The 15,610-nt window shown below is 37.1% G+C and overlaps 5 protein-coding genes and 1 non-coding gene across 9 annotated transcripts; 3 read left to right on the top strand and 3 right to left on the bottom strand.

Annotated features, from left to right (window-relative positions):
- The first annotated feature begins 270 nt into the window (after positions 1-270).
- Positions 271-343, top strand: TRNAE-CUC (transfer RNA glutamic acid (anticodon CUC)). The gene has a single exon. It is a non-coding gene; the product is annotated as a tRNA-Glu (tRNA).
- A 786-nt stretch (positions 344-1,129) lies between these two features.
- LOC111800539 (uncharacterized protein At2g39795, mitochondrial) lies at positions 1,130-3,281 on the bottom strand. Its single transcript, XM_023684283.2, has 3 exons — positions 2,966-3,281; positions 1,540-1,886; positions 1,130-1,449 (listed from the first exon to the last, which is right to left on the bottom strand). Exons 1-3 carry the CDS (start codon positions 3,233-3,235, stop codon positions 1,290-1,292), a joined length of 777 nt encoding a protein of 258 aa, XP_023540051.2. The 5' UTR covers positions 3,236-3,281; the 3' UTR covers positions 1,130-1,289.
- A 241-nt stretch (positions 3,282-3,522) lies between these two features.
- On the bottom strand, positions 3,523-3,963 carry LOC147791554 (uncharacterized). The gene has a single exon (XM_087125913.1). It carries the CDS (start codon positions 3,913-3,915, stop codon positions 3,652-3,654), a length of 264 nt encoding a protein of 87 aa, XP_086982039.1. The 5' UTR covers positions 3,916-3,963; the 3' UTR covers positions 3,523-3,651.
- Positions 3,964-6,330: 2,367 nt separating this feature from the next.
- On the top strand, positions 6,331-10,663 carry LOC111800533 (transcription factor LHW). Of its 3 annotated transcripts, XM_087126113.1 has the most exons (12): positions 6,331-6,490; positions 6,634-6,673; positions 6,783-7,150; positions 7,233-7,439; positions 7,823-7,916; positions 8,015-8,056; positions 8,255-8,314; positions 8,502-9,647; positions 9,741-9,839; positions 9,940-10,092; positions 10,179-10,304; positions 10,375-10,663. In XM_087126113.1, exons 3-12 carry the CDS (start codon positions 7,053-7,055, stop codon positions 10,462-10,464), a joined length of 2,115 nt encoding a protein of 704 aa, XP_086982239.1. In that variant the 5' UTR covers positions 6,331-6,490; positions 6,634-6,673; positions 6,783-7,052; the 3' UTR covers positions 10,465-10,663. The 3 variants fall into 3 exon arrangements, with proteins under 3 accessions (XP_086982239.1, XP_023540046.2, XP_023540044.2); XM_023684278.2 differs by having other exon boundaries at positions 6,634-7,150; XM_023684276.2 differs by lacking the exon at positions 6,634-6,673 and having other exon boundaries at positions 6,340-6,490.
- Positions 10,664-10,796: 133 nt separating this feature from the next.
- Positions 10,797-12,627, bottom strand: LOC111800535 (tropinone reductase homolog). Its single transcript, XM_023684280.2, has 5 exons — positions 12,542-12,627; positions 12,270-12,477; positions 11,971-12,187; positions 11,304-11,416; positions 10,797-11,227 (listed from the first exon to the last, which is right to left on the bottom strand). The coding sequence occupies exons 1-5, from the start codon at positions 12,619-12,621 to the stop codon at positions 11,036-11,038; spliced, it is 810 nt and encodes a 269-aa protein (XP_023540048.2). The 5' UTR covers positions 12,622-12,627; the 3' UTR covers positions 10,797-11,035.
- Positions 12,628-12,635: 8 nt separating this feature from the next.
- LOC111800534 (heparanase-like protein 1) lies at positions 12,636-15,561 on the top strand. 2 transcript variants are annotated; one of them, XM_087126114.1, is made up of 10 exons: positions 12,636-13,098; positions 13,228-13,480; positions 13,561-13,597; positions 13,675-13,861; positions 13,948-14,096; positions 14,183-14,419; positions 14,504-14,693; positions 14,800-14,925; positions 15,007-15,106; positions 15,188-15,561. In XM_087126114.1, the coding sequence occupies exons 2-10, from the start codon at positions 13,244-13,246 to the stop codon at positions 15,539-15,541; spliced, it is 1,617 nt and encodes a 538-aa protein (XP_086982240.1). In that variant the 5' UTR covers positions 12,636-13,098; positions 13,228-13,243; the 3' UTR covers positions 15,542-15,561. The 2 variants fall into 2 exon arrangements, with proteins under 2 accessions (XP_086982240.1, XP_086982241.1); XM_087126115.1 differs by lacking the exon at positions 13,228-13,480 and having other exon boundaries at positions 12,637-13,098.
- Positions 15,562-15,610: the final 49 nt, after the last annotated feature.

The following is a 15,610-nucleotide window of genomic DNA, read 5'->3' as shown; positions in this document are numbered from 1 at the left end:
TATTCTTAAACTTTTGGATAAGTTTCAATTATGTTCTTAAATTTTAAAAAATGATCTTATAAATAATGTAAAAAATATCTTGTAATGGCAATGATCTAACTGCTTATGTACAATTGAAACTAAATTGTAATTACGTTATCCTTTTTAATCTTTAAAATAAATGGTCGTGATGATCCCAAAAATGTTCAATTTTTGTATTTTCTGAAAAAATGGGCTGATATTTTGGAAGAAAATATTTAAATAAATTAATATTTGTACTAAATTTCAAATTCCGTTGTAGTCTAGTTGGTTAGGATACTCGGCTCTCACCCGAGAGTCCCGGGTTCAAGTCCCGGCAACGGAAACTTTTTTCATTCTTTTCTTTTTTGAATTAAAATTTCTCTGAGAGTTATTTCATTAAATTATGCTCAGATGAAACGTAGAAACGAAGAGAAAATTATTGTTTTCGTAGGGAAAATTTAAATTTGAGATGCCATAATGTTCGAAGGTCCCCTTGCGATTCCATGAGAAAGCCATAATGTTCGAAGGTCCCCTTGCGATTCCATGAGAAAGCCATAATGTTCGAAGGTCCCCTTGTGATTCCATGAGAAAGCAACAAGCTTGTGTCTAAGATTGGTACTACTCTCCTTGCTCAATTGGAGGTTGAGAGTTTATGGGTGTCTCATGTTTCCTGTTCAAAACACATGTAATGTAACTCAATTCTTTTCATCTTCAACTCACTATACACACATAAATTCTTCACTGTTTCTCATGTTTCCTGGCTTCTTGTATGCAACGCTGTGCTGCTGTGTCTTCCACAATGCCAGTACACAGTTACCCGTTGTCGTCGACACTGCTGCTGCTGTTAGTTACCTGATGTCGCACGGTTCAGGTTTGGTGAAGACTAAGCTTTTCGCTAACTAACATTCATGGTTGAAAAACCAAAACCAAAACCCAATTGACCTATATCAATGACCAATCCTTCCACCTATCCAAGGCCAATTCAATTTCCAAACATTTCCGAAACTTCCCTGCCCGGGATGTGGTTATCGGATTGATAGAGTCGATTCAAAAACTCAAAGGATGTGAAGTACATGGAAATCCTTAAGAATAACAGACAGAAGTTTGCTCCCAAACTGTTTTAAATAGATGAAGGAACTATCCCTTTAACCGGATGATTTACTTTTTATATAGTTCTCAAAATCGTAGGCAAACCTTCCCTACGTTATATCAATCAAAATACAAACCTAAATGATATGCTGTAATAAAAGAGTTCATACCCTACTCCGAAAAAGTGGGACTGATTAAATTTATTTCTCAACAAAATTCTTCAAGTTCTTCAGCCACATGGAGTACTCTCGGCTGTCTTTGTTGACCATGTACTCGTGCAAGAAATTTGTTGTGCTGGGTTTGATCCCACGAATCTCAAGATATTTGTGGAAAGCTTTCTGCAAGTTCTCGTCCAAATCTCTGCAAATAAATTGAAGGGAAATTTTTATTTAGTGAACAAATTTGCTTAAGAAAATGAAAAGAACAAAGCACAAAGCCAAGTAGACTAACTGGAACTCAGGTCCTTCGTATGCAAGCTGGTCTTCAGAACCATCAGCTTTCTTGATTGACAAATGATCTATGGATATTTCATCAGGGAAAGCGGTAACACCAAATTCGAGACATTCTCCACTTTCCTTGGAAATACTCACGACAAGTGGAATGCTGGATTCTTCACGAGTCTGCTCATCGTTATCCCCCCCTTCATCATTATCCTCATCTTCATCTTCAGCTGCAACATTAGGCATATCAACTTCAACTTTGATAATCTCATCCTCGTACTTTCTGGTGAGTGATATGGTTCTTTCTCCAGGATTGTCTTGGATTTTGAAAGGAAACTCTTCAGGGATTTCGTCTACCTGCAATAGGTGAGCATCCAACATTACAAACTTCCAATGACAATATTCAAAGAGAACCTGCCCTGTAAAAATGTCCTCTCCATTGTGTAGCTCATTGAATTCCCATAGCTCACTAAGTGGACATATTCATCGGATCTTAACTAAAAAACTAAAATTACCAATCCAATAGGTCATTGATGGCTTGCAATTTAAAGGGAGTTTGAACTTTGGTTCATGGGCACAATCAATTCTCCAGAAACATTTTCAATTTGAAAACTAAAAACGAGTAGTAACAGGAAAATGGCTATAGCCAAAGAAAATCTAATGATTTCAACTATCAAACTGCCTTTTCAAAAAACAGATAAATAACAACAAAACGAAACAACATTAAAGGAAAGCCATGAGCATGAAGAACCTTGCTTACGAAAAATTCCGCTCAAATATGCATAAAGAAAAAAAAAAAACAATGGTTTCACAGTTTATAAGTACGATTCCTTCTACTTATGGAGAAAGCACACAGTGCCTTGGCGAGGAACTAGAAAATAAGTAAAAGCATTAAAGCACCAGCTATAAATTCTAGAAGGTTTTAATGGAATGGATTAAAGCAGACATTACAACCCTCTACGAGATATCTTAAATTCTAAACAACACGAACTCAAATGTTTCTTGCAAGAGAGCTCAAATATTAAAAGCTAAGGCTTTATTAAATAATCCTTCCGTTTCATTTGAGGTTTCCGTTCTTAAAAATTACGTTCGCTTTCTTGTTAATTTCTTAGGTGTATCTTTCACCTTTCTTAGCAAAACACATAAAAAAGAAACAATTTTATATTAGATTTTGAAAATTAGCTCAAGGAAGAAAAAAAAAATCAAAAAACAGAAAAACAAAAATCAAATGGGACTGAACGAATTCTTATCAATTTCAAATTTTATCTCAAGGAAAAAAAAAATCCTAAATCGAAAATTTTGATAGTTTAAGTTCTAAAACTCACTCACAACATCAATTTATAAAATCATACAAAGATATCCGATCTCAAGCACAAAGGAAAATAGCAGAACAGAAAAATCAAATCCGGTACTTAAGCAACAGCCAGAGAACTTACGCTGTTCTGATCATCTTCCTCAGCACACTGAATCTCAGACTCAAGAACGTTAAGAAGACTAACGTCAGCTTTGTTACTCGCAGATGCGGCCGAATAAGATCGAAGAGATGGGAGAAAGAAACTGCGGTTAAGATCTTGGCTGAGATTGCGCTTCCCAACAGTGATGGCCGCAGAGATGGCATGGTGGAAGCTTCTCGGAGTAGCAATAGAACGGACGGCGAGGGGCAACACCAACGAGGACGCTCTACGGAATATCGAATTCAACGCCATTTTTCCCTTGAGGTAGACGAAGAAGTCTTTGCAAAGGCTGTAGGGTTTTGCGAGCTTCAAAGGGTTTTACCTTCGTATATAAACATTCTTTTTTTTTCCCCTTATTGATGGGCCGGGCTGAAATGACCTCGTAATGGTACCCACTTGGGCCCAATTAAAAACGGGCTCTAACCCATAATCATATGGCCCAATTAAAAGTACTATTGATTTCGGCCCATCTTTATTTTCTTTAATATTTGATGGGGCACTTTGAATTTGACATCAACTACTCCATAACAGTCACAAAATCAAACAAGAACATTATTTTAATCAATAATATTCACACATTTCAAAACACACACAAAATTAAACCCACAAATTACAGTTAAAACGAATTTAACGCTTTTTTTTTTTTTTTTGTCGGATCAGGCGGCGACTCAACTTGGGGCCAGCGGGCGGAGCGGCGACTGAACTCCGGTAGCAACGAGAATCTGAGTGGCGGTGGAAGAGGCTGGTTTCGAAGGTGAGGTGGCCGAATATGAACCGTCTGATTGGAAAAGGAATCGGCCGGAATCGCCGCTCGGAAGTCTGATATACGACGCCGACGGCGAATCTGTGAGCCAAGATCGAATCGCCGGGACTTGTTTGTCGTTCTTGTAATGAACAATCGCTCTGTAAACGAAGGGAATTAGACCTTCCATTTCTGTGAGAGAGAGAGATTGAGGGAGAGGCTTTGAAAAAATGGGAAAGAGGATTGGTTTTAAAAAATGGGGGTTGATGACGTGGCGTAATGGGGTTGGAGGCCAGGTGTTCACGCTAAGCCACGTAAGACTTGGAGAAGAAACCAGCCCAATTTGGCCCAATTTGTATGGACCCAAACTTGGGCCAATTTGTGAAACTCTCGGCCCGTAAATTTGGGCTTAAATATTTTATTATTATTTATAATTAGCAGTATTTTTATCTTATTATTATTATTATTATGGTTACCATTACAATTCATTTTATAATGTTCACATGTTTACAAATATAATGGCCATCGTTGACTTTTGCCATATTTGAATGTCTGGTTGACTACTGAAAAGGCAAAGCACCAATTCACAATACATTTAATTAATTCTACAAAAAAAAAAAAAAACATTATATCTAATTAATAATTTACGAGTTGACCTTATAATAATAAATAAAAAATACATAGCCATGGTTGTGCATTACTTTTTCCTTTCTATTATTTCTTTATTTCAAGGAGACATGATTGAAAAAGACGATATTTTGAATGTGTAATAAAGTAGAAAAGTTTTAGTGTAACAGTCAAAGTCCACCGCTAGCATATATTGTTAACTTTGATTTGTTATGTATCTCACACTCTGGTTGGAGAGGAGAACAAAACATTCTTTTATAAAACTGTGGAAACCCTTCCCAGTAGACGTGTGTTAAAACCATGAAGCTGACAGCAATACGTAACGGACCAACGCAGATTTGAGCTGTTAAAAAATGGTATTATAGCTAGTCACTGAGCTGTATGCTAGTAAGGACGCTAGCCTCGATCTCACATTTGTTGGAGAAGAGAATGAAACATTCTTTATAATGGTATGAAAACCTCTCTTTAAATCGTAATGTTAACGGCGACACGTAATGACTCAAGACAGACAATATTAGTTAACGGTGGACTTGAGCTATTACTCTATCAGCCTCACGATTATAAAACGCGATAAGTAGGACCACGTATGGCTTAAAGTTCACTCCAAACCAATCCCGTAAAATCGAACATTTTGTTTCTCTATTTTTCACCCAATCTCTCATTGCGATCCTTTCAATTATGTCTCTTCTGCATGGTCCCTGCCGTACACTACATAAAGCAGAGGTGTCCCTTTCTTTGTAGGGCACCCTCTCCTCCGGGCTCCAACCCCCCACCTTTCCTTCCTTCCTAAGCCTTTCCCACCCCTCCTCCCGTCCCATTCATGACCGCCTTTCCCTTGCTTCCTTTGCATTTTTATTAACAATTAAGCTCGGTGGGTATTATCTTGTAACGACCCAGGCTCACTGTTAGCAGATATTGTTCTCTTTGAACTTTTCCTCAAAGCTTTAAAACTCGTCTGTTAGGGGAGGGTTTCACACCTTATAAATGGTGATTTGTTGTCCCCAAACAACTGGGATATCACATATATGGTATTTTAATCTTAATTTTAAAATATATTATTAAAACTTGATGGCATCACAGCCGTTGAATTGATCAAAGCGGGAAAATGATATTTCCGTAGAATAAATTCAATATATATTAATTTAATCAACTTCCCTTTTTTTTCCTCTTAATTTAAAATACTTTTCTTGACAAATATAAATTAATTTAATTTTGTTATGCATTTCAAGTATTTAATATTCATGCGTTACATAAATTAATTCAACGAAATGACGTAAAAATAGTTTGGTGGAGTCGGCAAGAAAAAGGCATGTGATATTATATTATATATATATATTTTTAAAGTAAGTTTATTGAAAATATTATCTTATTTGTTTGTTGGATGGTTGTATTTATTTGCAATGATGCAAGCCAAAAAGAATTAATATAAATATCATACAAAACTATGACAAATAATAATTATTATTATTGTTTGAAAAGTAAACTCTTTTTTTAATCATTTTTTTTAATTTAATTATAGTCTTTAATTTTAGAATCTCTTATTTTAAACCCGTTTATTTTAGTTTTAAAATTAAGCTGACAAATTATTAATATATGTAACGATCCATTCAGCATCAGATGATTCCGACATTCTAGAATATAACATGGTTAGTTAAATAGAAGATATTTTAAATTTTAATAAATTAAAAAAAAATTCAAAGTTTAATAATATTTTTTAAAATAAATTTGAAAGTTAAAAAATAAAATTAAAATATCTCAAAATCTAAAAGCTCTAATTAAAATCTATTTCCAAAATTCATGTTTATTTTGATTGATTGACCAATTTACCCTTACAAAAAGAAGCGGTAAAAACATGATGTGGCGGGCCAGACCGTCCATCCGGACTCCAGAAGTTGCAAAAAGTAAAAATTTATAAAAGATTAGAATCCGGATGGAAAGAGAGGAATAAGGTGACCGGTGACCGGTGGTGGAGGTTGGGGTGTATAAATACCAGGATCGCGCTTGAATTGGAAAAGGCCAGTTTGGCAATCGGCCGTTCATTGTTCCCACCCAAAGAAAGAAAGAGACAGGCTATGGAATCAACCGAGTTTGAACACTCTCCTATTGTCTGATTCTGAAGCTATTCTTTCATCAAACTGGTAACGCTCTCTACTGTTGATTTGTTTCCTACAAAACGGGAGCAGAATTCTTTTTTGTCTCATGCATTGATCTCAGCCAAAATGACAAACTCAGATTCTTTTGGCATCTAATAATCTGATCATATGTTTTTTCATCAATCCAGATCGCCACGAGTTGAGAATTCTGTTAATTGCAGTATTAGAGTGATTCTCTTGCCTTGCTGATTGGATCTGCTTCGTTTTCCTTTTGATTTCTGATGGAGATTGAATGCCAAATTGTGAATGAAACTCAGCCTTTGCTTGATTATTGTAGGTTTTAGCTCTATTAGAGTTGCTAATCTTTGATAGTGCTAGAGTAGTGGAGGAAGGGGGCGGGGGGGTTTGTTCAGCGATGGGATTATGGCTATTAGCTTCAACTGGCCCACCAATTAAACGAAGAGCGGGTCTGAGAATAAAACAGGCGGGTCGAAGTTCATATAGCGGCAGCTAGGGAATCCTTTTTTCTGGTTTTTCTTTATTTCGTTTCTTTCGAATTTGTTCTGCATATTTGTGTGCTCTGGAAGAGTTAACTCTTAAGCGAAGAATGGAAACTTCGGCTCTCAAGCAGCTGTTGAAAAGCCTTTGCAACAATTCACAATGGATTTATGCTGTGTTTTGGAAGATCAAGTATCAAAATCCTTCGTAAGTTTCTCAATTTGTTTTTTTGTTGTTGCTCAATTCCATTAACTGTTAGTTTAATTTTGAACACATGGATTATCATCAGGATATTGACTTGGGAAGATGGGTATTGCAATGGTTCAAAATTGGAAAATCATATGGGAAGTATGACAGAGTGTAGGATGATTAACGAAAGGGAAGAACATGTTTCTTCATACTATGGAACAAATATTCATAATGGTGATTCTGGAGGTTGTTCAGTTGGAGCAGCAGTGGCTGATATGTTTTACCTTCAATATGCGGTGGGAGAGGGGTAAAATCCTATTTTATTGTCATTTTCTTGCAAGCCCTGCTTTCTTCCGCTTCTTCTAACAAAAATTGATAATGATATGCTTGAACTTGGCAAATATTTACTTCACTTACTACTTGCTAGTTCTGGTCTATGTTCGGAATTTTCGTTGCTTAATCTTAAAATGAAGGTTTTGAGGACTTGATGCAGATTTCATTATTGCCATGGCTATCATCTCATGCTACCATGGGCTTTAGTTTGCAGTTGTGGGTCCATTACGATCAGTCCTTGCAACCTTCATATTTCTTAGAATTATTTTAGTGAGTTAATAGTGCTTAAGATGTACTGTTTTTTCAAATATCTCAGTCTACATGCCTAATATTTATATTATTCAAACCTTACATCAGGACGGTGGGCAGCGTGGCAAGTTCTGGAAATCATAGTTGGGTTTTCCTTGAAAATCTTTTTACCAGCGATTTACTCTCGGCTTCTATTTATGAGGTGTGTGTGGATTTCACTTTGGTTGCCATATGAGAAGGAAACATGTTTTAGTTCTCCAAAAGTTGGGCATAACATAATTTAATGTGTTTATGCTGCAGGGTCCTACTGAATGGCTACTTCAATATGCATCTGGTATCAAGGTACTGTAATTTTGATGCCACCTCATGTTGTTACCCTTGATTGCATTTGACAATTCCTAATTTTACAACACATTATTGAGAGTTACTAATACAACTGTTCTAGCTTGCAATAACCGTGTTTGAACATTCGATTAGTTCTCTATTTGCATATAGGACATGTTATTGCTTTCAACTAAAAGATCCAATATTCATTTGCAGACTATTCTATTGGTGCCTGTTCTTCCTTTTGGAGTGTTGCAGCTTGGCTCGTTGCAAATGGTGTGTATTTTCTAAACTTTGGTGTGTGTGTCAAAAGTTCCATTTTATTAAATATTTAGCCTATTGATTGTTAAAACTCTTCGGTTATAAAACTTTGAGAAACAACAACTTGATTCCTTCCTGCTCAATTGAATTGCTCTACAACTTTTCATCTCATGCTCGCCTTTCCTGTCCTATTAAATCTCAGCTTACCGAAAATCTGTCGATGGTTGGTTATATCAAAGACAGAGTCAGTGCCATTAACTCTGTTGATGGAAATGCTACAAGTGTTGCTTCAGACAAGGGTGTTTGGCCTCTCTGTGCATCAGTTGTACCTAGTCCCTTTGGGAGCTTGGATGATCCAACAAACGTTACCAGTTGTATGTTTCAGGCTGAAAAGCATGGGGCTATGGATGATGTGAAGCCACTTGTGTCAACTTTTAATCAGTTTGTAACCAATCAAGATGTACCGACTGTATCTAGAAGAACTAGACCCGAAACTCTTCACAGTGAAAAAGGACATAAAGGTGAATTAGAAGGGACTACTATGGAAGAACCATTTGCTTCACTTTATCAATCTATTAGAGATAGTGAAGTAGAATTTTCTGATTTATTTTGTCTGGAACCACTGCTAGCTCCTTGCAGTCAATTGAGAAACAATGAGACTGGATTGTTTGAAGGGAACCCCCGTAGTGTTCACTCTTGTTCTGTGGACAATGTAGTTGGACAACAATTTGGACATAATCTCGTGAGCAAGAAAGAATATGGCTCTGCAGATAATTTCTTTAGCTTTCCTGATGACTGTGAACTACTGGAAGCACTGGGATCAGCATTGCCTGCACATAAACATACTAATGAGCTTGCACACGATTCATCTAGCTCAATCAAAAATACAACCTCAAGTTTGATGTGCAGCAGTGATTTCAAGGAAGGTGATCTTGAGCATCTCCTGGAAGCTATGATAACTGCAGATGATACCTTTTTGAATAACACAATCAATGCCAGAATTTCCTCCCCTGTGGTAGGAAGATCGGGTCTTTCTGCAAAAACATGTTGTCAGCCTGAATCAAGCGCAGTAGTGGTGGATGATCCAGCCCTTTGGATCTTTCCTGAATCTAAGGTGACTGAAACAGGCAGGAAATATTTGACTAGTTTGTCGACATCAAACTCTCTAGTTGTTAGCGCACGGGAAGAAAATGATTGTGACATCACTAAACATAAGAACGGGATGAAAAGTTCCAATTTTCGCCGACGGATCAAAGTTACTTCTAATGCAAGACAAAGGCCACGGGATAGACAACTGATCCAGGATCGTATAAAAGAGTTGCGACAAATCGTTCCAAATGGTGCTAAGGTGGGTGCCTTAAGAACTGCTGCAGTGTGTCAATTTATGATTTGTTTGCTTTATTTCCTTAGTAATTTTGCCTATTTGTCTAATGGTAAGCAGTGTAGCATTGTCGGCCTCTTAGAGAAAACCGTAATGCATATGTTGTACTTACAACGGGTAACCGACCAAGCTGAGAAGCTGAAGCAGCTAGCTCAAGAGGTATAAGAAAGGGGTTGTGCTCTACATCAAAATAATGCCTTTTAGGCTTAGAATTTTGTATATTACCCGTGCGCTAACATGCCTTCAAATGGCTTCATAGGGTTCTAATTCTGAGTATTCCACTGTTCTGGAAAATGAGGATTCTCAACCGAATGGGGCTAGTTGGGCTTGGGCGTTTGATATTGGGAGTGAGCTCCAAGTTTGCCCCATTGTTGTAGAGGATCTAGAATACAAGGGACACATGCTTATAAAGGTTTTTGTTTAATTCCTTTCAAATGTCTTTTCTTGAAAGCTACTAATTGTCTTTTAATACCATGTATCAATATCAACATCCTGTAGATACTATGCGACGACATGGGACTTTTCTTAGAGATCTCTCAAATACTCCGAGATTTAGAGTTAACAATATTGAAGGGTGTGATCGAACGCCATTCAAACAACTCTTGGGCTCATTTCATCGTCGAGGTATGTAGTTTATACACGAATTCAAATGCAAAAGTAAAATTTTCACTGAAAATTTGTACTTTTTTCACAGACTCCTAGGGGCTTTCATAGAATGGATGTTTTCTGGCCTCTACTGCATCTTCTCCAGCGTAAAAGAAATCCCGTCTCAGGTAGAATCTGAGCCTCATCCTCCATTTTAAGCAGTTATGATGAAGTTGGTCGAGAGTGAAACATTTGTTGTTCATTAAGTAATGTTTTCCTTGTGATATATAGTATGCAACTGAGATTCGTATATACTATAATATCACATATATGAGATTTTCATCTTATTGTATGCAAAATGGTTGAGAAATATAGTTCCGAAGGCTTTATTATGAGTTTATCATGGCGTCATGGCGTTTTCTTAATCTTCTGAGTTACGACTGAGTTCGGTTTTCATTTAGTCGATAAATTTTATAGGATTGTATGTTTCTACCTGTGAGTTTTCTCTATTAATGTTCACTTCTAGTAGTTGGTGCTAACTTTTCGTTAACCAATTGTAGATTTTTTAATAAAATAGTTGTAATAGTGATAAAAATTAGGAACAATTAAATAATTGAATTATAATTAATTAAAAAAATCAACATAAATAACCAAAAATTGAGCATTCAATAACACAACGAACATATTAAAGAGGAGTGAAGTTGGGTTGGACGAGAATGACATGAAAAGCTTGAAAGGAACTTAGACCAAACAGAAGGGTTCGAAGGATTTCAAGCGTCGGGGATGGGAAAAGCCTTCACAGTGTGGCCTCCATCAATACAGAAAACTTGTCCAGTAATATAAGACGCAGCTGGAAGACACAGAAAGGCAACCATTGAAGAAACTTCATGTGGCTCCCCAGCACGTTTAAGAGGTGTTACTGACAGCATGTGGTTCATTACTTCTACATGGATCGGATCATCCTGATGAAAATGGGACAAAGATTCAGCTATAAGTTTGTAGAACCCAACCAGGATGGATTTGAATTGAAATTCTTACGGTGGGAGGTTTCACAAAGCGAGTTTTGATGATCCATGGTGCCACTGCGTTTGTGCGGATGTTGTCTTTGGCCCATTCGCATGCTAAGTTCCTTGTGATTTGGTTTATGGCAGCTTCATCAACAAATCCATTATAAGAGGATACCTCAAAATATTCGACATTAATTTAGATCTATGATAGCTTAAGCCCACTGCTATTAGATATTGTCCAAATCCTTATAAAGAAATGAGAGGTTTACACACTCTTATAAGAAAGCTTCGTTCCCCCTCTCTAACCAATATGGTATCTCACAATCCACCCCTTGAGTCTAGCGTCCTCACTGGCACACCATTTGTGACCTGGTTTTGATACCATTTTGTAATAGCCCAAGCCCACAGTTAGCTAATATTGTATTATTTGGACTTTTCTTTAGTGGACTTGAGCGGTTATAAATTATTTCAGAGTTAGACACCGGGCGGTGTGCTAGCGAGAACGTTGGACCTCAAGGGTGGTGGATTGTGAGATCTCACCTCGGTTGTAGAGAAAAACGAAACATTCTTTATAAGGGTGTAAAAGCCTCACCCACAAACACGTTTTAAAAACACCGAGAGAAAGCACAAAAGTAAAAGCTGAAAGATGACAATATTTGCTAGCGGCGTACGTGTCAGGTGAAGAAATTGTGATTTACCTTTGGAAGCAGCGTAGGGAGTAGAGTATGGAAGCGACATCAAGCCTGCAACAGAGGACATGAAAACGATGCTTCCATTACCAGAAGCTTTCATCAAAGGATGAGCGAGTTGGCTAAAATGAAACGCCGCCTCAAAATTGGTACTCATAACACTCGAAAGCTCTTCCTCTGTAACTTCTAAGGAGCTTTTGTACGCCGATGTCCCAGCATTATTCACCTGAAACACCTCAAAAACAGAGCCTCATACTAAAACACTTACACATCCATTATGAACAGACCATTTTTCTCATTTTTGTTACCAAAATGTTGAGGCTGCCATTGAACAGAGACGACACGGTTTCCATCAGCTGCATCCTCTGTTCTCTGCTATGCACATCGCACACAGACCCACTTACATTGAACCCCATTTCTTCCCATTCTTTCAGGCATTTGTCCAAATCTCCCTGGCTTCGTGAGCATGTGTGGACAGTGGCCCCAAATGCTGCAAGTTCTTCCACCGTGGCTCGCCTGAAATAAATGAGTTATAACAGAGACACCAAAAGGGAGAGTAGGAGCTGAAAATTATGAGTACCCAATGCCGTGGGTTCCGCCGGTGACAAGAGCAGTCATCCCCTGAAGCGACCATCTTTGATCTCTGCTGGTGTTCGCCATGGATTTGATTAAGATATGGAGTTTGGGTTAGACCCATTTTAATACTCACTCACTGCCCTTTAGACGACCACGTGATTCATGCTTTGGCCGCCAAATGGACTTTAAGTTTTGAATGTAGCCATTCTTTAGAAATGGTTCTAAACTATTCAGAATCCTCTGAAAACCATATATTGGATTTTAGTGGTGAATTATCAATCAAAAAAGAAGAAAAAACACCATATTTGAATTTTAATGCATTTCATAAATTTACAGTTTTGTTGTTTGAAGAAGAAAATTGAAAGCCATTAATGTTATGGGAGTTATATTCAATTTTAACTGTTACTGTAAGAATATATAAACTCTACTCCTTCCCTTTGTTTTCACCACTCTTAACTTTTCTTTCCTCTCTTGATCTTGAAGGGTTGGATCTCTCTACTCGGGATCCATTTTTAAGTTCAGAGACTCCAGGATTCACACATTTCTCAGAACAATATAAAGGTAATATTTCTATCTTCTCTCCTTAAATTCATCTTACAACTCAATTATCTCCAAAAATAAAATCAGATTTGATGAAAATCTTTTGATATACATAATTCCTCATTTTGTCTTATATCAATTGTTTGTCAGGAGTTTTGATTCAATAATGGGATATCAAATCCTTTTGATTTGTGTTCTTGCTTTCATCCCAACCATTTTGAGTCGTGGCACAATCACTTTGGGTCATGACACAACAATGGGTACAATTGTGATTGATGGAACCAAAACGATAGCAGAAACTGATGAGAATTTCGTTTGTTTAACTTTGGATATTTGGCCTCATGATGAGTGTCGTTGGTCCAAACTTTGTGTTTGGGATGGTCATGCATCGATGCTCAACTTGGTGAGAATATACATGTTCATGAGAAAAAAATGCAATTAATAGTATTTTATTAATCAAATTTTTCTTATTTATTGTCCCAGGATTTAACTCTTCCTATCCTTAACAAAGCAGTTCAAGGTTAGACTCAAAATTAATCTTTTTGTAGCATATTGTTTCTTCGTAAATATCTACCCTAATTTGCTATCTGTCATTAGCTTTCAAGTCTCTAAGGATTAGAGTAGGAGGTACTTTGCAAGACAAATTGATTTATAACGTCGGGGCTGGCTTTAAGGGAACCTGTCACCCATTTCAAGCAATCGAAGGTTCGCTATTTGACTTCTCAGTGGGATGTTTGTATATGGAAAGGTGGGATGATTTGAACAACTTTTTCAATAATACCGGGTATGTTCTCTTTAATTTATTAATTTTTCTTGCTTTCTTTTTTCTTTTCTCCCTTTTGAATACTGAAACTTCTTTTAATTCAACAGGGCGATTGTGACTTTTGGCTTGAATGCTCTCTTGGGTAAACGCAATACAAAAGGAATTCAATGGGAAGGGAAATGGAATTATAGCAATGCCGAGGCTCTTATTCAATACACCAAAGAGAAGAATTATAAAATAAATTCATGGGAGTTCGGTAAGCTAACTAATACTAGAAGTCAATTGTTCTCGGTTGATTTAATGACATAATTCATGCGCACTGACGCATATGCCACTACACAGGCAATGAATTGGCTGGACGTATTAGTATTGGTGCAAGTATTACTGCAACACAATACGCAGAAGATCTTCTCAAGCTTCGAGAAATCATAGATCGTTTGTACAATAACTCCCAACAAAAACCTCTGATTGTGGCACCAGGTGCATTCTTTGATGAGGCATGGTATGATGAATTTGTTAGAAAAACTGGACCAAAAGTTGTCGATGTTCTCACTCATCATATATATAACATGGGTGCAGGTTTGACTAACGTTCTTACTACCATTCTCATTATATGTATCCAAACTGTAGTATGAGTATTGAGAACCTATTTTTGATTTATAGGTCATGATCCCAAATTGGTTTATAGATTCGTTAATTCTACGTATCTTTCTCAAGTATCAAACACATTTGAACAACTCGAGAATGTAATTCAAAAGAATGCCCCTTGGGCTGCAGCTTGGGTTGGAGAAGCAGGTGGAGCCTATCAGGGTGGAAGTCCTCATCTTTCCGATACATTTATCAATAGTTTTTGGTAAATAACTTTGGTTCACCTTTTTTTTCTTATTAGAATTTCCCCCATTTGAATATGAAAGAAAAAAGAATGCTCGGGTATTTAAAGAATGACTTGAATGTATTAGGTATTTGGATCAGCTTGGGATGGCTTCTTTGTACAATACGAAAGTATATTGTAGGCAGACTTTGATCGGTGGATTCTATGGCGTCCTCAAATCCTCAACTTTACTTCCTACACCAGATTACTACGGGTAATCAAACATCTCTTCTTCTTCTATCTTTTGATCCTAATATTTATACAAACTCTCACTTCCTTTGGTATTTTTTATTAGTGCACTTCTCTTTCACCGACTTATGGGGCCGGGAGTTCTCAAAATTGACAATAAGGTGTCTTCTGACCTTCGTAGCTACGCTCATTGCTCAAGAGGAAGAGTAAGAAGTCATTTTTAGAGTTCAATAGATTAACCTTTATTTCATACCATTAATTGATCCTAATTTGTCATTTTCCTGTAGTCTGGTGTGACCTTACTTCTCATCAATTTGAGCAACACAACCGACTTTCTAATCACCATTGAAAGCAACATGAACATGAGTTTGCAAAAAAGAAATACCCGGACAAATGATTCTCATCTAAAGCATAGACGAAAGAGAACAGCTTTAAGAGAAGAATATCATTTAACTCCAAAAGATGGTCTACTTAGAAGCTCCACGGTTCTTTTAAATGGAAATCCATTGGAGACTACAAAAGAGGGAGACATACCAAATCTTATGCCTGTCTACCGTCAGAGCAATTCTTTTATACGTATTGCTAGTTGGTCCATTGCTTTCATTGTCATTCCCGACTTGGTAGCTGCTGGGTGCAAGTGATTACCTTGCAGCTCATTCCATTAACCTTATAGGTCTTGTAAGCAACTAAAGAGTCACGTTCATGTAATC

This window comes from Cucurbita pepo, chromosome 8 (genome assembly GCF_057944985.1).
Source record: "Cucurbita pepo subsp. pepo isolate OVF chromosome 8, ASM5794498v1, whole genome shotgun sequence".
Classification (NCBI taxonomy): Eukaryota; Viridiplantae; Streptophyta; class Magnoliopsida; order Cucurbitales; family Cucurbitaceae; genus Cucurbita; species Cucurbita pepo.
The sequence above is the reverse complement of the archived record's forward strand: the minus strand, read 5'-3'. Positions and strand labels throughout refer to the sequence as shown.